The sequence below is a fragment of the Rhinatrema bivittatum genome, chromosome 1 (genome assembly GCF_901001135.1).
Source record: "Rhinatrema bivittatum chromosome 1, aRhiBiv1.1, whole genome shotgun sequence".
NCBI classification, from domain to species: domain Eukaryota; kingdom Metazoa; phylum Chordata; class Amphibia; order Gymnophiona; family Rhinatrematidae; genus Rhinatrema; species Rhinatrema bivittatum.
The window spans coordinates 532,597,726-532,620,463 of NC_042615.1; the positions used below are offsets into that span (position 1 = coordinate 532,597,726).

Here is a 22,738-nt window from a genome sequence, read left to right on the forward strand (position 1 = left end):
TTTTGAGGTTAATTATTTAAAAAAAAATTTTGATATCATGATATATATTGTTAATGAATTTATTGAAAATTTGTATTAATCAAAGAATGAAAAAATTCTTTCCTGAATTTTCCATGTCCTTTTTGTGATGTGCATCTCACCAGTCACTGTCATTCCTCCCCCAGACCTGTCTCTCACTCTCACCAGTCACTGTCACCCCCCTCCCCCTAAATATTTCTCTCTCTCTCAGCAGACTAGTCATTCATGGTCACTCCCTCCCCCAAGGCCAATCTCTCACTCTTTCATCTCCTCTCCCCCAGACTGATCACTGTTACACTCTCCCCCAAGACCAGCCTTTTTCTCTTCATTCACTGTCACCCTCTGCCCTCAGACCAGACTCTCTCTCTCCAGTCACTGTGTCATTCCTTGCCCCAGATAAGTCTCTTTCCTCTCTCTCTCTCTTCAGTTAGTGTCACTCCACCCCTTCCCCTCCAGACCAGTGTCTTTTTCTCTCTCTCTCTCTCTCTCTCTCTCCTCTCCAGAAGTGGGAGCACCCGGAATGCCATTTGACCAAATTCAAGAGGCTGAAGTGGAAGTTTGTCAAACTCACTACAGCACTGCCTTGCTTTTACCAGGTCTCCTGCTCTGCTTCCTTCTGGCCACCGCCCTGCCCTGCCCCGCCCCCAACACCCAGTCCCTGTTTGCTGCCTGTCTGCAATGCTGCCGGTCGCTATTCTCCCATCCGGTCGCATGCCCAAGGCTCCACCTCCCTCCTGCGGAGAAACCAGTCAAGGGAGTTCCAAGGTCCGGTGTACCTCCAGACAAATCCTCATTGAGGTGACACCGGAATTTGATTTTTTTTTTTGTATGTCCTAGTTATGTTCTGCACCTTTTGCAAATATTTTATGATTATTATGATTATTGCTGGATCGGATGTTTCTGAAGTGTTCTTTATTTTTTACATGATATTGTGTATTTAGAAACTGCAATAAATATGAAATAGATTAAGGGGGTCACATGATGGGATAAGCTAGAGAGGACGTTTCTTCTTGGGCTCCGGATGCCCCGCTCCTCAACTAATGGAAAATCGGCAATTTAAAGAGCTTTTTCAAGCAATAAAACCCAGGTCTCCAACAGGGCACATGTCGATTGTGCCATATATGAACAAATCTCCATCAGGTATGCCCGTAAGGGGATCAAAAAAAGAGAAAGAAAAACTCCGAGGCGTGCAATCCAAAATGGTGACCTTGCCGGCGGCTGGGGAAACAATGGACATCAACGATGCAGCTTTGGCCGGCATCAAAGCGGTAGTACTTTCGGCGCTAGAAGAAAAACTCACCAGCATATCCGCCCAGTTGCAGGAAGTAAAACAAGCCCTTGCGGACATCAACCCCAGAATAGAACAGGCTGAGGGAAGAATTTCAATTCTTGAGGGAGACATGACGGCACAAAAGACTAAGATGGCGGCTCTAGAACGAACTGTTGCTTTGTACGAGGATAAATTGGATGACCAGGAGAACAGATCTAGGCGGTCTAAATCTGAGGTTCTTGGGGCTCCCCGAAACCATCGGAGATAAAAACCTGGGTACCTTTCTAGAATCTTGGGTCCCGGAAAGTTTTTGAACCTACCTGGCCTGCGCCAGTCTTTCGCGATTGAAAGAGCACACAGACTTGGGCGTCACAGAGAAAAAGAGCTGAGACTAAGGATAGTGATTGCAAAAATCTTAAATTTTGCACATAAGCAAGCCATCATGTAGGCTTACCGCAAACACCCGGACCTAAACTATAACCAACCGAAAGTCTGCATATTTCAGGACTACTCGGCCCGAGTCTTGGCCCTGTGGAAAAACTTTACCTCAATTTGCGATCAGCTATTCAAATGGCAAATCAAATTTGCCTTGCTTTTTCCTGCGAAACTGAAAATATGGAAGGGCGGACAAGCTAAGGTTTTCGACTCTGTTCAAGAGGCGTAAACCTACATAGACGATATCCACACCTAAAATATGAAGCACACGCATTTATCACAGGACTGAAGCAAGAAATAGGATTCTTCTCAGAAGAAGGCGATAGATCGTCCGCTTAAAAAGGACAATCGGCTTTCTGGGGAAGCTCTCTTCCGGACAAAGAATATACCATGAAACCCAATGCTGTGAGTTATGGCACTTCTTGGTGCAAGTTGGGCCCAGGACGCTGGATCAGCAACTTGGACCAAATGGGCTATATGGACAAATTTTCCTTTTTCAGGACCTGGCTAGACTGGGCCCATCACGAAAATGACTGAGCAGTAGGGTAACTGAAAAGGGAGGACCGGGCCTAACAATGCCGGCACAGTGAAGGACAAATTCCCTTGTTACAATAGCTTAATTAATATTTGGCCCCTACCTATCAGTTTTCCCGGCTGGCATGAGTAGCCTATATCGCAGCCCTAGCTAAATCCGGGTTCCACACAAGTAAAGTAAAGATGCTAGTTTTGTTTACTCTGAGCCCCAGTTATTGTGCAAGACCCGAAATGATATTGTAGTTAAATGTTGTAACAATGGGGAGGGGAGCACCCGTCCACGTCCTACAATGACCCAACTACCTCGCATAGACGGGGGTTTTACTTAGTCTTTATGGGGTGGGGGGAGGGAGGGGAGGGAAACCTGAGGGTTCGAAATCCGACAACAACAGCTATGTCTTTTCTGTCTGGTGTCATCCACAGCTTAGACTTCCCGAAAACAGAGCAAGGTGAGAGGGCACACAAATTACGAGATCTTTATACATGCACAGAGGAGATGATCACAAAAGTACTATTCATTAAGGATAAAGGGAAGGAGGCAGCACAGGTGGGGCTAGCTTGGGGGTTCCACGGTCCGCAGAGGCATTGCATTTTCTACTGGGCTCGTAACACCTTTGCCTACCTATGATGCCTGGTGAGAATACCTGTATTATTTCATGGAACGTGAATGGACTAGGCTCTCCTATTAAGAGAAGAAAAGTGTTACAACATCTGAAGAGAAGCAAAGCCAATATAGCCTGCATTCAGGAGACCTATTTATCTGATATAGAATCTAAAAAACTCCAAAGAGATTGGGTCGGCCTGTGTTTATACTTGGCAGCGAAGGGCAAGAAAAGGGGGTGTGGCCATACTTATCCACAAAAATCTCTAATTTCAGTTACAGAACTCCTTCCGGGATAAGGAGGATAGATTTCTCCTAATCACAGGATTGCTAAAGGGCCATCCAGTCACTATATGCTCATTATATGCCCCGAACTCAACCTCGCATTCTTTCTTCACTTATGTACTACATCAATTGGTCCTGAATGCCCAAGGTTCAGTCTTGGTGGCAGGGGACTTTAACTACGTATTAGATCCAACCTTGGACAGATATCCTCCAGGACCCTCCCACAGCATAGCTAAAGAAAAAGGAATCGCTTTCTTATGCAAGGCCTTACTCGCAATTCCCCCAATCTCCTCAGCAAACCTCACAATAGTCAGTGAAAGAGCGACATCAATAGCCGGACCATACTTATGGAACTTACTTCCAGAAAACATAAGGCTTCAAAACGACACAAAACTCTTCAAAAAAAACTACTCAAAACTTGGCTATTCCGACAAGCCTACAAAGAATGGTATTGGATAAGCAGACTGTACTAGATAACCAGTTATCAACCTTTTGCATTTGTTTTTGTTTATTTCATAGTTATGCTATTTAGCAGTGCTCCCACAATTGTTATTGTCCTTTGATATTTATACAACTTTAGTCTACAATATTTTAGATTAACTACTATTACTAATGTTTTACTTCTTTATATATTATAGCTGTCATCATTTTCTTTTACTATATATTATTGTACTTTCCTTGTTAAATGATTGTAAACTGTTGTGAAGGTTCCCACTGATGCGATGGTATAGAAAACCAAATAAACCATAAACAAGGAATACAACCTAGTGGACCCATGGCTGTCACTGCATCCTACAGAGAAAGACTTCACCCATATATCCTGAGCCCACTCATCACTTTCATGCATAGATTCTATTTTGACAATACAAACCGACTTCCCAAGAGTAGACCATGCTGAAATTGGACTGCAAGCAATTTCAGACCACTCCCTAATCTGGGTGGATCTTCAGCTGGGAGCATGGGACCCTGAAGAAAGTATTTGGAGATTCCCTACTTATTTGAAGGATGATGTAGACTTTCACTTTTACCTGAAGAAAAGTGGAATGGTTATGTTGCCTTTAATGCACAACATTTGGATTCACCTCTTCTATTCTGGGAAGCTGGGAAAGCTGTGTTAAGAGGAGACATCATTGCCTATGTAGCTAAACGCAATAGAAGGATAAACAATTCCATTCTAGACTTGAAAAGAAGCTAAAAGAGCTATGGTTACACAGCCCACAAAAGCGACAAGTGAGGCATATTTTGAAATATTACAGGAGCTGAATCTTAACTTTCACCAAAGAGCACTTAAAGCCCTACAGGCCTTGGAACTCAATTTCTTTAGATTCGGGAATAAGGCTGGGAAACTCTTGGCCAACTTAGTTCGCATTCATAAACCAAAATCCTACATTGAGCGAATGACTACAAACAGCGGCCACCAGACTACAAAAACTGCAGAAATATGTGAGGTGACCCGTAAATACTATGAAACCCTCTACACTAACGATTCACCCGGCTCCCCTATGGAAGAGGATGCCTTTTTCCACAGTCTCTCTCCTTTCCCACACTGACAGAGATTCAAATGTCTTTCCTTAACAAGCTTATACAGAAGGAAGAAATCCTCCAAGTTATAGCCATCAGTAAACCGTGAAAGCCCCTGGCCCAGACGGATTTGCGTATGAATTTTACAAAATTTTGAAAGACCAGTTGGCCGATACCCTAGTCACATTCTATGTGAAGGCTTTAGAAAACAACACGCTCCCAACCACTTCAGTACAGCACACATCATAGTCCTTCTAAAACTGGGAAAGGATCCTCAACTACTATTCTCTTACAGACCTATATCCCTTTTGAACTCCAACCTTAAAAAACTGGTGAAAGTGCTTGCAGAGAGGATGGGCGAAGTGCTCCCCCAATTCATTTCTTTACATCAAGTGGACTTTGTAAAAAATTGCACAACTAATACTCATATCCTCAAACTATTAACAGCAATGGCGATATGCCAACGAAATAACACTCAAGCGTTAGCCATAGCCTTTGACTCAGAGAAGGCACTTGATAGTCACATGACCCTACCTTTTCTCGGTGCTGAAAAGATACGGACTTCAGGACCCCATGGTCTCATATATCTCGCTTTTGTATCATAATCCCTTCTCCATAATTACCGCAAATGGGCATAAATCAGAAAAGTTTTCTGTTGGGAGAGGAGTTTGGCAAGGCTGTCCTCTTTCCCCTTTGCTATATATCTTGGCGATAGGATCCGTTCCTGCAGAAAATAGATCTGGAACAAAGTATCAGGGGCTTCCAAAAAGGTAATCATTCTTTCAAAGTCACAGCCTTTGTGGACAATGTCCTGGTCTTCCTCACAGACCCAATTTGATCTATAACTCCTCTCTTACAGTTACAGATTACGTATGGAAGATTTACAGGACTCAAACCAAGACAAATCAGAGGCTCATAATGTCACAGGAATGTTACAATGGATATGGCCAGGACAGTTCCCGCTGAGATGGGTCCAAGGCGAAATGAAATACTTCAGGATCAAAATCCCACGAAATCTAGATTTAATTTACCAAGCGAACATCACATCACTACTCCATAAGTCAGCCCAATCTCTAGCTAAATGGAAATCCCTTTCCTTATCCCTAATGGGAAAAATTCATCTTTTTAAAATGACGATTCTTCCCCGCTGGTTGTACTTGCTCCAAATGCTCCCACTTTGGATACTGAAAAAGGATCACAAGAAACTAGAGAAAAATTTTAGACTCTTTTTATGGGTGGGGAAGAAAGCCCGCCTTTCACTTCACACTTTAACTATTCCACTGTCAAAAGGCAGATTTGGAAGCCCCACCTAAAACTTTACAACATAACTTGTTTATTACGTATTATCAATGATTGGATAACGGAGAAGGAACATTATTCCTTTAGATCACATTTTATTTTATTAGCTGGTATGAAACTCGTTCCCTAAATTATATCTTACAAACAGCCAGAGAGAGGGGGGTCAATCCACGCTTTTCTTCCCACTTACTAGTTAAATCCTGCAGGAGCACATGGGCAGCCATTGGTTCCATACTCCAGCTACCAGGGAGACTTACCCCCTTATTATCGATCACAGATAATCCTATGTTCAGACCAGGACGCCAGATAAGCACCTTCTATATATGGTAGGAACGTGGCCTATCTCATATTTTTCAACTCTTCGATAAGATGGACGGAACATTCATGTCCTTTAATGACTGCAGGCTGGATTCGCTCTCCCCTAGACAGATTTTTATGCCTATCTTCAACTCAGACATTTTGTTAAATCGTTGGAATCACTCTCGCTAGACCTATCAGCTCTTAATCAATTGAAGATTTTTTTCAACAATAACACCCAAAGACCAAGTATAGCTGGTTACATGCGGACCCTTTATGACTTCCAATACGAGGATTGCCTACAGCCCCTTTACAGAAAAATGGCATATGAGCAGGGTCCCACCCCTACAGTTCTCAAAGTTTAAAGGGATTTTTGGTGACATCTCAAGACTCACTACCAACAGTGAACTTAGGGAATCACAGTTGAAATGTCTGTTTTTTTTATATGCCACTAGATAAAGCATACCTAGCCAAATTGACTGATTCTCCTATGTGCCCTAAATGTGGGAAAAAGACTGGGGACTACATACATGTCTTTTGGGAATGCTGTAAAATTAGATCTTTCTGGGCTCAGGCAGCAGGAGATTGCAATAAGATGTTGAAGAAGCAACTTCCTAACAACATACAGCTTTGGATGTTCAGAATACTGCCTCCAACATCTCATTAGCTGAAGGCCTCTTTCTGAAAAAAGCCAGCTTAATAGGTAAAAATGTAATATTGACTAATTGGGTGCCCTGAGCCCTCACAGACCATACAGTGGTTTAAATACATGGTGAAGCTTTTTACCTTTGAATACATGGCAACTAAAAGAAGCACAAAAAAGGCTTTCACTAAAACCCAAGGGATTTGGCAATGCTTTATGGACTATATAGCACCTCATGTTCCAATACTGACTGCTTAACCTCCCAACGCTTAAGCTACTATCGTGTAATTTTTTTTTTCTATTGTACATATTTCTTCTGCCTAACTTCTTAACTTTTGGATAAATAGCCCACTAAGATCTCTCACCCCCAAGGGCCTCTCATGAAGGGGTAGGGTTACTATCTGTTTTCTGATGACACCAGACAGTTTTCCATAAGTTCTCTGTAGATTTCTTGTTCACAAAGGTGAACCGGGGAGGGGAGGGAGGGAAACTGTGACACAGAGCTAATACCCAATAATTGATCTTCGCATATCAGCTGACGATCTCGTGTTCCCTGGGCCATGATAAATGTATCGCTATATGTAAATGTACTTTTAGTTAAATAATATGGTGTGTACTAACATCTTTGCTCATCTATGTTCATATGTTGTTCCATTCTACTGTTCTATAAAATGATTTTGTTATAATTTCATTTATCAGTTTGTAAGGATATACCTGATAATGGTTAAAAAGTTGGAAAGTCAGAAAGTGTATTCCAGTTGTTGTAATCCTGTAAAATGTAATAAAGATTATTATACAATAAAATAGGTTATTATAGATAAGGTATTTTTAATGTTGGTAAGTGCTTGAAGTAATAGAATTAAAATATTTTAAAATGTCACTCGTGCATGATGGTTGTTGCAAACTACTCAGAAATCCATTGTAGGTTTAATGCTAAAACATTATTTATCGATAACAGTACAATTAGTAGGGCCTAGATCTGTATATGTCTACTGCCCACCCATGTTAAACGTGGGCCCCCCCAAAAGTTCAATTCTGTCTATGCTATTGGGCTGAAGAAGAATAGAGAGAGGCTGTGGCTGCCTGTTTGTCCTTCACAGCAGTACTAAACGAGGAGAGCTGGCCTCGTGGGCTACAATAGTTCACTGGATTAAGGAAGTAGTCACATCAGCATATATTGATGCTAGCAAGCCGTTACTTAGTCAGGTTAGGGCTCATTTCAGTAGGGCTCAAGCAGTGTCATGGTGGAAGTTAGGTTGCTGTCACCCGTTGACATTTGCCAAGCTGCGACATGGTGCTCCTAACACACCTTTTCCAGGTATTACCGTCTGGATGTTCAGGCCCGGGAGAACACAGCCTTTGCACAAGTGGTTTTGACAGGACCGCAGGCAGCCTCCCGCACTATTCGGGAGTAGATTAGGTACATCCCACTTGTTCTGGATTCATCTGACTGGACACTAAGAAATGAGAAATTACTACTTACCTGATAAATTCCTTTTCTTTAGGACAGTCAGATGAATCTAGCTTCCCTCTCTTGACTGTTGAATGATTGTATTATGGTCCTCTTGTGTGACTAAGTGGTACGGGGATTACTGGTAAGTGTTAGTCCAGTCACTAGACTAGTTTTAATACATTTCTTGTCTGAGCTCAGTGCTTCCTGTTGGCTGAGTATTGACATAGTTATCTGTTTTTAATCAAGTTTTTTTGCTAGTCTATCCACAGTTTGCTTTTGAAGAAAATGCTGGCAGGCTGATGTCACTGCAGGATTATATGTACTGTGACGTCAGTTTGCTCCATCTCCATCTGTTGGTAGAGGTGCATAACCCTCTTGTTGCGGATTCATCTGACTGTCCTAAAGAAATGGAAATTATCAGGTAAGTAGTAATTTCTCATTACTGTAAAAGAACATAATTGAGAAACTGTTTGAACTAAAGAGGATTCATTTCGGGTCACCACATCCCAAATGCCCTTTAAAGTAATCTCAGCAGAGTCGAAATGTCCTTCCTGCCCCAAAAGTCACCTAGATCTGATGGTGGTTTAACCATACAGGTCACTGGTTAAATCAGTTGGTCTTGGACTTCAACACACCATCCCAGGATCTACTGAATTCTCCAGAGGGAGTATAGTGCCAAGTGCAATATGTTGGTCCTGTAATACTCCCACCTTGCTTTGCACCCTATGAAAGCTCCAGGGAGGCAGTGCTAAGATTTACCATATTGGTAGATATAACAGCAGATGTTGTGCCAAAACCCATAAGATTGGGGAGAGGTGGAGGAGTTGGAGCACCAGAGCTCGGAGAGACCTCATTTGCTGACTCTTGTATTTCCCCTTCAGTTTGAGTAGAAGAACCAAAGAAGTGATGATCTAAAAGACTGCGTACTGGAGTAAAAGATGTTAAAAGCACCGATGTCTTCCCCTTCTGTTTCTTCCCCATATCTTTAATTCAAAATGGAACTAAGGGGGCATATCCCTTAGATGGGCGGCTTCAGAGTGCCGTAGGACACCTGATTTTAACACCTCTGTTTGTCAGGCTGAAGGATTGGTGCAACCCGACTGGCTGCTTGACGGAATTCACCGGGTTGGAGCAACAGGAGGCTGTCCAAGACTAGTCTTCTCTCCACCAGACGCCTGATTTTAACGCATCCCTTCATCAGACTGAAGGATATGGGCAGCCTGACTAGCTGCCTGATTAAACCTTACCGGGTCTGAGCAACAGGAGGCTGTCCAAGGCTCCATCTTTATCTGCTTTTATTTTCTATTTTTCTAGGTGTATTTTTGGCATATTAACAAGCTCCTACTTCCTTTCTACTGGTGGGTTACCGCTTTTCACTGCTGTATGCATATTTGTATCTGTTTCTGGCCTTCTTGATATCCAGTCATCTCTTAACATACAGCGAGCTGCTCAGCTTGACCTTCTCCCCACTGAGACCTGCTCTGAAATGTTGATGGAGTTTGGACTGAGCATATATATAAAAAGGGAAATAGAAATATCTGAAGAATGTAATTTCTACAGTATATTATAGGAGGCCATAAATGTATCAATCTATTTTGTAATTCACAGATCAAATTTATAATGATCAACTACTTCTGGTCTTTTCAGTTTGCCAAAGTGCAAATCTTTTTGGGTTGGACTTTTACAAAAGCTGCTTATTTCTACCACATAGTACATCCACCCCACATCTACTGCATGTTTTCTTCTAGGTCTTCCATGCTGCTCTCTGATCTGTAGCAAAGTTCAGTTGGATAGTAGATGAAGACACAGGACAAAAATATGTTAACTTGTAAGACAGGCAATGTTTTAATATGCAAGAAATATGGGAAATCCTTCCCAAAATATGCATACAGTTTTGGATCATACCAGTGTGTGCAGCTAGTTCTTAGCAGTAAAAAGAATAAAATAAAGTCACAGCTAGAAGGAACTGCTATTAATTAGGTATCTTTATCTTGTAAATTAATGTATTTGCCTGGAATAGCAAATAAAAATTAACTGTTCATGAACTTGAAAGCAAATAGAAGTCTAATTGATTTGACGTCAGTGTAAGTTGTTTTCATGTTTCAGGAGTTCATGCGCATGATTGGTAATGATAAACAAGGACAGATGATTGTATTCCATTTGATAGAACTTCTAAAGAATAATGGAAGACTGCCTAAACCAGATGGATGCCCTGATGAGGTACTATATACAAATTCAAATACTTCCTTTTTCTTTGTTAGATAAGTCAAGATAGAGAAAATAGATATAAAAACTTTATTTTCAAGTGTGCATGTCTTATGTTCAACTCTGTTAACAGTAGAGGCATTTATTATTTGCAATATGAAGCAAAGCTTGGGACAATTAACAGACTTAACCACCAGAGTGCCTTGAGACCTCTTGGAATATCATAGCTAATGTAATCTTCAGGACTCTGCTTAGGTACAGGACAGGGCAAAAAGAGAAAAATAAACAGGTACAACTGCTGCTTCTGTCTTAACATCGGCAGTTTGCACCTTCGTGTCCACTACCTTTCTCCCTGCTTCTTCGTCAATCACCCAAACAACCCCCCAAAATTAAACACTCAGCTACTCAGTTTTGGCGAAAACAGGCCACAGCTTTATTAACCGTTAACACAAACAGCACAATTGGTGTATTACAATATTTGAGTCCCGGGCATCATGCCAGCGTCCACCGTGTTAAGGCAGACCGCCGAAATCTTCCGGCCCCCTGCCGTGGCTCCAAGCAAGGGGGCCATCACCTCTGGGCAGCCCATGCACACTTGACGTACTACTCCGTCCCATAGGACCTGCAGTTTGTCCACACCCTGTCCTCCAGGCCCCTATTTGCCTATTGACTCGGGTACCCCCACCACAGGCCTGGGATAGTATCTTACTTGTCCCAGGCCCACACCACTACTTCAGCAGCCTACCCCCACCACCCAACAATTGATCCAGTGCCTCCTGTATGTCGTTATTATATAGGTCATATCCCACTCCGGATAGATGTATCTTGTCCGGCAGATATAAGCCCTCGCATAACTCGTCTGCCCACTCAGGCCTTATTTGTTGGCCCCCCATCCTCTGAACCCATAATCCTATCTACATATTCACTTTCTTACTACCCCTGTCCCATAACTTAGTTTCCCGCCACTTGATGTGGGGTATGATATCCGACCATATTAGCATGGCCCGGGGGGGGGGGGGGTCAGTTCTCTTAAAGTCACTAAATCTCTCTTTATCATGTTGATCAGCTGCTTGCACGAATACTCGCCCAGATCATTACCTCCTAAATGTATAACTATGATATCTGATCTCTTGAATGTGTTCAACTTGCATCGCACCTTGGGTAGCAATTGACCCCACCTCATTCCTCGCATTCCCATCCATAACAGCCGGGCGCCCCACTGAGCCAAGCCCAAATGTGTGCCGTACGATCACTCCTGCACCCTCTTGGCGGCCCAATGCACAAAGGAGTGTCCCACCACCCATAATATCCTCCGTTCTGTTCTGACTACGGACCTGAAAAGGGAATGGATTAATAGTTAGGGACAAATCGGCACAATCCCGGCCTCACATACAAGCTGGCTGCTGCGGACTACCAACGACCAATCCTACAGATAATGTCCATGGGCAAACCAGCCTGAGCTGCGCTTGTGGCTGCCCCGATCCTGAAAGAATGCATCCCGTATTCTGTCGGATCAAGACCAATTTTAGTCAATGCCCGACGGAGAACGGCAGCAAACTGAAATTTTGTCAATGGCACCACATCCACGTGAACTAGCAGGTGTGTGCCCCCGATGGGCCTTGCATGCAGATACTGATTAATATTTTTAACCGGGCAAGTTACTTGTGATACCACCTGCGCTAAGCGGATTTCAGCCCTTCTTGCCCGTTGATTAGTTTTTGATCGCTGCACTATTATACTAATGCTCTGCCCCTGTGCCCGGACGTTTTTAACTAGTATACTGTTTTTCCCAGGATCCTTTTTGGATGTGGCCACCAACTCACCTGCGGTGCCGCAAAAAATGCAGTGCAAAAGGCAGCTCTGAATAACTCTATTTCGGATTCCAATGTGCAGACCTGTGGTACTGCGTGCCATAAACAGACTGATATCTCGTGTGTTATTGGTCGCCTCTTATCCCCGTCCCATTCCAACCCCCTACCCCAAACTGCCAGCATCTTCTTAACCATAACGTTTTCGAGTGGGTCCCCAAGCTCCTGGGCTTTCGTGAAGAATGCAAAACCCGCTAAGTGGTTGATCGTTGCCACTCTAGACAACCCCAACTCCTTCGCCCTGGAAATGAACTTGACAATGAGTTTACCTTCTACCGGTCCAGCCACCCTTCCTTGACCCTGTAAAAATTTTTGCGCCCTACTGAAACCCCTGAAATATGCCTAAGAAATGCACTCCCATGGGAATCACTCACAGGCAGATACAGAAAACTTCACGGGAGAGCCGGCGAGTGCACACTCTCCCGACGCGCGCCCAGGCCACTCTCCTGGGCGCGTGATTCAGGAAGCCCAGGTATGCAAATTAGGGCCCGCGGTAAAAAGGAGGCGCTAGGGGGACACTAGCGCGTCCCAAGTGCCTCCTTTTTGGTTGAAGCGGCAGCTGTCAGTGGGTTTGACAGCCAATGCTTAATTTTACCGGTGTCGATTGTCGAACCCGCTGACAGCCAGGGGTTCGGAAAACGGATGCTGGCAAAATTGAGCGTCCGTTTTCCGGGCAGTGGGCAGATTTTTTTTTTTTTTTTTTAAATCTTTGGGAACTCCGACTTATTATCGCTATGATATTAAGTCGGAGGGTGTACAGAAAAGCAGTTTTTTTCTGCTTTTCTGTACACTTCCCCGGTGCCGGCCGAAATTAACTCCTGCCTTTGGCAGGCGTTAATTTCGACATCAACATGCATGCTCATCAACATGCATTTGAATGTTGCAGGCGCTATTAATTTCGGAGGGGTTGGTCGCGCATTTTCCATGCGCTATTACCCCATACTGTATAAGGGGTAAAAATAGCGCATCCAAATGGGGGCTAACAGTGCGCTCGGCGTGAGCGCACTTTGCTGCATCGGCCCATAAGCATGCAAAATTCAGACTTCCTATTATAGATTGCATGGCGACCAAAGTGACCTACTTGCTTGATAAGGCCTGCCTAAGCGTGGTCTGTAGCTTGAGCAGTTTTTGGAACGGCAACCTCGATGTCATTGCCTGCATATCCAGCACGATTCCCAAAAAGGATATGACCGAAACTGGCCCTTCTGTTTTCTCCTGCACTAACGGCACCCCAAACTCCTCCGCCATATTCTGGAATGTTAGCATGGTTCGGGAATATGTGTCTATGCTTGACCCTGGGCCTATGAATAAGAAATCGTCGAGGTAATGCACCATGTTACGGTTTCCTGTCTTTTTCTCCAAGACTCAATGCAGGAATATACTGAACAGCTCGAAATATGCACAAGATATGGAGCACCCCATAGGCATGCACTTATCAAAATAGTAGAAACCTCTAAACTGAAAGTCCAGAATGGGGAAACTGTGGGGGGGGGGGGGGGTACCTGGAGTAATCTGAATGTTGATTTAATGTCTGCCTTTGCCATTAACGCCCCCTTTCCGCACTGTCTCAATAGGCTAATTGCCGAATCAAATGAAGCGTACTGTACCGAACACTCCTCCTCCTCCGGCAAGTAGTCGTTCACTGACTTCCTTGGGGGGCGTGATAAGTTTTGGATGAGTCTGAACTCGCCTGGTTCCTTCTTTGGCATGACGGCCAAAGGCGATCATCGCTCGGAATGGGGGATCCATGAATGGGCCAGCCATTCTGCCTACTTCAATCTTTTTTTCCAGCTTTTTCTGGACTATGTCTGTGTGTCGAACAGCAGAAAGGGCGTTGACCGAAATTATGTTACTAATTTTGCCCTGAAAAAGATATGATAAAACCATATTGGAAACCACCTCTCATAATCTGCACATCCCTGCGCCTAGGGTAGATTGCCAGCCATTTTTTCATAGCTGCTACTCAAACCGGTGAGGGAGCCCTGCAAAATTGTCTGTTACTTTACTTTCCCAAAACTCCCCCCCATGTTCCACGAACCCTTCCTTGTGCACTTAGTCGCGGGATGTGGCGCGGTGCAGACCGAACAAATATGTTTAAATTTGCCCTCTTGGAAGGTACACCCGAACTTGTTAAACCGCCAGCATACCTTACTGTTTCCATTCTCCTCCCAATTAGTACAACCTGATGTTGAAGGGCCGCTGTGTGGCCGCCCCGATTTATTGGATGCCCCTGCATCCATGGCCTTGTTGGTCATCTGTCGCAACCACAGTCCCACATCTTGTGTCCCCCAGGACATAAATCTGTTTTCCTCCATCTTATCCCTGAACGTTTCATCATAATTTAACCAGACCCATCCCTGGTATTCCCTGTGTGCCTCGAGAATAGTATCCGCATAGCTGAGCATGAGGTCGTACTGTGAGGGGTCGTCCTGTCCAGCACGCTAATCATTCACAGGAAAGCCCTGGTACAATTAATTGTTTCTGGGAATATTCGCTTCTGCCCCCCTGACTCATCCTTTTTCTTCCCCCTTCTTTTGTTCCGCTGCCCCTTTTCAGTCCTCTAAGATTGTAAAAATATCTATATATTCCCTCTTCTTTATCTTGCTCCTCAAGGCCTTAGGTACGCTCTCCCAAAGCTGAGACAAGTTGGTAAGAGCCGGTGGTGCTCTACTTGCCTCCAGAAGATTGTGCATGGGCCGAGCAGAAGTATCTGCCAGTGAGTCACTCAAATCAGAGTTGTCCCCAGATGAACCTTGGCTTGAACAGTTCCTGTTCCTGTTCCTTTTTCTTTTTGTACCATTCTCCCTCATTTCCCCTGATACCCTTGACTCCGCACCTCGTGCGTCTGAAGCTGGTTCTCGCTCCGCTCGGGCCTCAGTGGGAGGTCCGGACGTCCCCGTGTCGTTGCTGTCCCCGCTGGTTGATGCTCTGGCACTCTGTTCCGGGTCATGTGATGCTTGACCGCCCCCCAGCTCCTCCTTTGCAGCTTGACCCTAGGGTCGTGCGGTTGCCACTGTATCCCTCGTAGCCTACTGAGGCACCTCTTTTTGATTTGCCAAATTCGTCGTCCCGCTGCTGCCTTCTGCTGTAGCCGAGGTCTCCACCGCTGCTGAATTAGGGACTCGTGCCGCCCTGCCAGGTCGCCGTTGGCTGCCATTGGCTGCCACCATGGGTGACACATGCCGTTGGCCGCCACCATGGGTGACACATCTGTGGATATGCCACCATGGGTGACACATCTGCGGATATGCTTGGGGAAACATGGGCAGCAGTGGAAGTGCTGGTATGGGCTATGGTGCGCCGCTGTCGTGGCTTGTCCTTGCTGTCCAGATCCCATCAGGGGCCACATAGGCCATAATGGCCATTGAGCTGGGCCGTAAGCCCCACCCGGCGGATGCAGCCCAGGTTGCCCCTGATCGCTGACCACTCTGCTGCGCTTCCCGTGTGTCTCTCACCCAGGGCCGCTGCGACATTGCCCATCTGAGGCATGGCAGGTTCCTCCTACCGCATCATTGACTGTCCGCTCCTGATCCCATCTTGCTGCATCCTCCTCATCTATGGTCCGTCTGGCCTCCCTCCAACCGTCCCACCTCTCGCAGCCGGGGTCAAGGCCTCCTTGACTGCAGCTCCCCACGATCTGTCTCCCTCCACGTCTTGCCACTGTCCTCCTCCCTTGGCGTCTCCTTTCCCTGATCGGCCTTTACCCCCAGCCATGCTGATTTGGCCCACCGGAATTTCTGCAACCGGCTGAGTAGAGGTTGATATGGGCTATCTGCCCTATTCTCCCTGCTTCAGCTAGAGGCTGTTAGGGGGAGGGGGGGAGGGGGATCTAACTCAACGGCGCCGAGTAGGGTTGCAGCCCGGTCTTACAGCTCCTGCCGCTCTTTCCGTGGGTCCATGGTGGGTGGGGGTTGGTTCGGGGTGACTGTCCTGGGAATCCTCCTTCCGGGAATGAGTTGGACATGCTCAGGCCTCCGGTCTGCCGAGCCGTGTGCTTTGTGAGCCCTGCCGCACGGGAAAGTTCCTCGCAACGCAGGTGCTGGCCGAAAAGAGGAAGTGTCAGGCACCTGCGGAAAGGTTATGGCTGGCCTCAGTCTCGTGATAAGCGCAAGCCTGACGACAGACGCAGCCTTGGGCCTTGTTGTCACCATGCGCTCCCTCCCCCCTCGCTCCCTGCCCGGGATCGGCAGGCTGATGCAGCAGGGTAAGGGGAGGTCCCTCGGGCTCACGCCATGTTAACGGGAGGGCCTCCCCGCATGGAGCGTGTCAGCCCTGCCTTATCCTGCTGCTGCTTCCATTATTTCTTTGAATGCTTGTTTAATAGGCAGGAACCCAAAACTGATTCTGCATAAGGATGCAGCAAAACGTCATTACCCAGCACCACAGGGAACAGAGCAATGGATAAACAATAAGAAAATTATAGAAGTGGGAGAAAGAAAGGGGGACTAGATCAATGTAACATAGTCTTGCCAATCAATCCCCCAGCCATGTCCTAGAGCAGGGGTGGACAATTCTGGTCCTCAACAGTCACAAACTAATCTGGTTTCTACGATATCCTCAAGGAATATGCATGAGATAGATTTGCATGCAGTTCAGGTGTGTTATGCAAATACAGTATCTCTCATACATGTTCATAGAGGATATATTGAAAATGTGATCAGTATGTAGCCGTTAAGGACCAAAATTGCCCATCACTATCTCACTCCAGGAGTTAAGGGCATGGTTTCCTAAATCTGCTCCGAGGCTCTCCCAGCCATTCAGGTTTTCAGAATAGCCACGATTAATATGTATGAAATTTACATTCACTGGAGACTAGGTAAATGTAAATTTATCTCATGCATTCTCATTGTGAATATCCTAAAAACCTGACTGGCTGTGAGTTCCCCAGGACAGGTTTGGGAAGGCCTAGTTCACTTATGACAAACATACTACTTTATATTTCTAGGTAATGTACTTGCTTGCTCTTTCATTTTAAGGCTCCCCTTACTACAGTAGATTTTGCTAGCGGTTACCAGAGAAACTACCTTTCAGTTTTAAGCCCCATTAATCTGGAATTCTTTGCCATTTAACATGAGAGCTGAGAGCGATTTTATGACGTTTAGAAAGTTGATCAAATCCTGGTTGTTTTCCCAGATTTTTTACTAATTTCTTAGAACTGTCTTAATGATTTTATGCTTGGTTTATTATTGAAGGATGTTTTAAATTATGTTTTGTTATTTGGTGTTTATTTGATGTTTTTATGAATTTGTAATTTATGATTTAATTATTCACTGTTTTGAAGTTTTCAAAAATCAGTATAAAAATATATTTACCATTTACTATACAAATTCTGACTTGAACAAAACATTTTTAGCACTCGAAAACTAGTCATGAAGACTCCAATTAAAAAAAAAAATAGCCAGATAAATCTGACTTCTGGCTATACTCAGTGGGTGCTCGGCAATATAGAATGCCAAAATTTTATTTTTTTTATTGTATATACATCATTCTTAATACATACATTGTATACATTGTATATTTTTTGGCATTCTATATTGCCGAGTTTCCTCTGGAATGTTGATCTAGTTTAGATATTAGACAGAGGTATTGCACGAGTATTGTGTACTTATAGTCAGTGGGTGCCAGTTAGCATAATAAGTGACTTATCCAGCTAAGCTTTTAGCTTAGCTGGATAAGCTTACCTGGCTAACTTTAAGAAAGCTAGGTATATTCAGCAGCACCGCTGCACCATTGAATATCTCGACTAAATTAGCTAGATACATATAACTTGCCAAGTCGCACAGCAGCTGAATAATGTATTAAGTTAGCCCAATAAAAAGGTATCACCCGATACATATTAAGAACATAAGAAAATGCCATACTGGGTCAGACCAAGGGTCCATCAAGCCCAGCATCCTGTTTCCAACAGTGGCCAATCCAGGCCATAAGAACCTGGCAATTACCCAAAAACTAAGTCTATTCCATGTTACCATTGCTAATGGCAGTGGCTATTCTCTAAGTGAACTTAATAGCAGGTAATGGACTTCTCCTCCAAGAACTTATCCAATCCTTTTTTAAACACAGCTATACTAACTGCACTAACCACATCCTCTGGCAACAAATTCCAGAGTTTAATTGTGCGTTGAGTAAAAAAGAACTTTCTCTGATTAGTTTTAAATGTGCTCCATGCTAACTTCATGGAGTGCCCCCTAGTCTTTCTACTATCCGAAAGAATAAATAACCGATTCACATCTACCCGTTCTAGACCTCTCATGATTTTAAAATCTATCATATTGTTTTTGTTTTTATTTGTTACCCTTTATTTCTGTGCATTCAAGTGGACAAACATGGCAATCACAATACTGAATTAGGGAGTAACCTCTTGGGGAAAATTTAGATTAAATTCTTTAAAAAAAAAAAAAAAAAAAAAGGTTACTAACTAGTAAATCTGATTTTTCTTATGACCTTTTCATTAATCTTATCTGTTCCCATAGACTACAGCGTGTTTGTGCAATGTCAGGTTTTGAGAAAGACAGTATAAGCAAAGATGCTCAAATATAGGAGACCCAAATTTTCTAAGAAAAATGCAAAAACTTTTGCTAGACCAGAATTGAGGGTAAAGAAGCCAATCCATCCCAATATAGGAGTGGAGAGCCACAACCGAAGTGGTGCTCTGTCTTTTGATCCCAGGGATGGAACTTAGGGAGGAAGCTGGGATGGACTGGTGATCACAGATAAGTGTGGGCCAGTCTGCCCATCAGCCACCTCTTTTGGCAATTTTTTACCTTCAGGGCAGTACAGTTAAGGGGTCTTTGGTGTGACCTATGGTGGCAGTAGTCTGTTCCTGGTTTCAGGTCCTCATGGTGAAATTTTTGACCATTGTTCTTGTGAGTAGTTGGGTGCATAACTGATGGGCAAATACGTACTGTACCCGAATGTAATCCACTTTGAAGAGCTAAAAGGTAGAATAAAAATATAATAAATTTTTAAAAAATGGCTCATTTTGCTTCACCATTTTCTACCCGCGCACACAAGGATTATTGACTGAAGGGAGATTGTTTATTGGCCAGATGCAATAAGATTCTCTCTGGATACAGCAGATGTCTTCCCCCACTAGCCCAGGTTTTGGAGCTGTGGTCCTCCCCAAGCAACTAAGTTTCAGTGTTGCTCCAACCGTGGCCATCTTTAAAAGTGACGTGTGCTTAAAGAGTAGTTCTTGTAGGCCATCTTTAAATAAGGATATCATCATCAGGACCAGCACTTCCACTAGGCGAACTAGGCAGTCACCTAGATCGCCAACCCTTAGGAGGTGCCAAAATTGCCAACACAAGCCCCCCACTGATGGTGCCGAAGATAGAGGGAGGCCACCTGTGGAGCCCATTCAGCTGGCGGAGAAGACAAGAAAAGCAGCCAGTGCCCTTGGCTGAAGATGAGGAAAGGCCCAAGGAGAGATACACCAGACAGGGATAAAGGTGGAGTCCATCCGTGGCCAAAGAAAAGGAGGAGAAGTTCGGGAAAGCCGCGGGTGGAACCAACAGAAAGAAGGTAAGGCGGTGGAAGGAGCCCACTAAAGGAAGCAGTGAGAGGCCCATGCAACCCCCGATGGACCCATCCCTCCAGCGGCAGAAGAAGAGAGAGACACTTGCGGCAACCAGTGGACTCTCTCACCGATGACAGACGCCTGCACTCCACCAAAAGAAGAGGGTGGTCCTTCTGCAGCTCCTTGTGTGCCGATCGGTCCCCACGGTATTCAATACTTGCGGTACTGGCACTTCTTGTATGCTCATCTTGTGCATACAAAATAAGCATATATAAAATGATTTATAATTTTTTATTTTATTGTTTGATTTATGAGGGCTGGCTATGTTTCTGTTTTTCCATTGTTGCATTGCATACAGAGTCTGGATTGTGGTTCCAGTTCAGTTTGTTTTCTCATTTCTTTTTATACTTTATGGTCTTTTTATTCTATATTTGGTGAGTATTTGTCTATGTACTGCATGTGTGAATGAGGTGAGGTATTCTGGTATCATGTAGTTTCTGTGTTTGGATCTATTGCAGCTTAACTTGTTCTGTTTCCCTAATAGGAGGTATATTGGTGTTTTAGGGCCTGGTGTAATATTTTCTTTCATAGGTAAGATTGTTTAAGTACTGGCACTTAGGGTTGTTTTTAAATGGGAGGTGTACTATATTGTAATTCTAATTCAGTTTATTCATGACTTTCTGAGCACCAAGCCCACACTCAAAATTGCTTTTGCTTTTTTGCAGGGTTTTCTGGTTGGCACTTAACAGTGCCTGTAAATATAAAATACATGGTGTAAGTTGATATTTTTAACTTTGAAAACTGACCTTTGAATGTTTTTTTGTGTAAAATCTGTTATAAAATTATAAAATACATAATTTTTAATTGTGTGTGGGATGGGCTGGGTGGGGGGTGTTAGCATTGAGGTCGGAGGGGGCTCACAAGGCTGTAATGTTTGCTAGGGCACTTGATACCCTTGCACCGGCCCTGGGCATTTTAATCCCAATGAAAGCAACCATTTTTGCCTGGGTTTATTATTTATCCCTTAATATTTTAGCCCCTTTGCTCAAAAAGGGTGTGAAAAAAAAAACCCCTTCATTGGGGCAAACCTCTATATCTTGGTCTGGTTACAAGGGTATGGAGTTCCAGTGGTCATATGGCCAATCATATAATAGCTAGTGCTGAGGTGATAATTGGCAGTAGGCCATTTTTGAAAGGACCATAGGTGAAATAGAAGGCTTATTCCAGGCTCTTAGTTTGAGTACCTTTTCAGCAGGGCATGTTTGTTCAAATAGTGTTAACCTCTTAATTTTAATGTGTTAATGCTGTCCTTGACAGCACTGAAGCAGCTATATAAGATAAGAATTTTGCAAAGTGTCAGTGGATCAAATGTACATTCTAAACCCATATATAACATTCAATTACAAGCAAGATGTGCTCAACAAAGAACAAATTCCCAGATTATTTTAGTCCGGACAAAACCACCATTGAAAGAAACATAGTCCTCTTGTTCCTTGAAAATTGAAAAGTTCAACAAATAATCATGGCAAAATTCCCATGTAATATTCGATATGTTCATTATCTAAGTTGAAATTCATCTCTTATATAGTCACCGCTGGTTATTTAAATATTCTCCTTTCGTAAATAATCATATCACATATTTTTCACACCTTTGCATTTCACTGACTTCTCAATCATACATTGTGTGAATAATCATATTCGGCCTTGCATGTATCGTAATATCCAATGTTTTACCGCATGTACATTTGATATTCAGCATAAATAGGAGAAGGGTCTGGGTTTTATGATGTGATGTGTTTGTGTGGTATGCTTGTTATATGCAAGGAAATGGGATTTTATTTTTAATTAATAGGATGGTTTATATCATTATTGTAATTATATTGATATAAAAAATCAATGTTTTTATCGCAGGACAAGCAGGATGTTAGTCCTCACATATGGGGTGACATCATTGATGGAGCCCTATCACAGAAAACTTTCTGTCAAAGTTTCTAGAAACTTTTGACTGGCACACTGAGCCCACTGAGCATGCCCAGCATGCCATGAACCCTGAAGCCACAGGGGTCTCCCTTCAGTCTCTTTTTTTCCACATTGCTGTTAGCCTCATGTTGAAGGAGCTCTGTGAGTTCTTTCACAAAATTTTTCCTCACAAAAAATTAAAATTTTCTCTTAAAAAAATTCCCTACAAGGGGTCTCCCTTCGAAGTGTTCAGTGAGTACCGTTTCGGACATTTTTTCAGTCTGTTCCTGCCACCTCACATCGATAACCACAGGTCACCGACCGTTTCCCGGCCTTCTTTTTAATCATGGCCACGGGATTCAAAAAATGTCCAAATTGACCCCGAACAATATCAATAACAGACCCACATGAAATATGTGAATTTTGCCTCTGTTCCAGCCATGATGTCCGCGCATGTATGACCTGCACTCAAATGATTCTGAAGGACAGGCATGCCCGGCTGGTCAAAATGGAAGATCTCTTCAAAAAAGTTACGCCATCAACTTCAACACAGTCATCACCGATGATAGTCCCTTCTTTCACCGAAAAACACCGTGGAAAGAAGAAAACCGCTGACCTTCCATCTCCAACTCCCTCGGTGACATCGATGGCTGCTTCTTCAATGTCAGGTAAAGAGCATCGAGAAAAACAACGTCACCGTCATCGAACCGACTCCATACCAAGTGGAGGAACGGGTACCACATCGGCATCGATGGCCATCAAGCCAATAGTGAAGCGGGTCCAGGTACATGAGCTTCCACGCCCCTCTGTACCTGAGATACCGAGACATTC

At 43.9% G+C, this 22,738-nt stretch overlaps 1 protein-coding gene across 7 annotated transcripts in view; it reads left to right on the forward strand.

The window, feature by feature from the left end:
• JAK2 (Janus kinase 2) overlaps positions 1-22,738 on the forward strand; it is a 419,848-nt gene that overhangs the window by 372,792 nt on the left and 24,318 nt on the right. For all 7 annotated transcript variants that reach the window (XR_003858317.1, XM_029613659.1, XM_029613675.1 and 4 more), the window contains one exon: positions 10,463-10,576. Coding sequence is in view for 6 of the 7 variants with exons in the window: in XM_029613659.1 (XP_029469519.1) it covers positions 10,463-10,576 (114 nt within the window). In the remaining variant the exon portion in view is untranslated. The remainder of the gene's footprint in view (positions 1-10,462; positions 10,577-22,738) is intronic.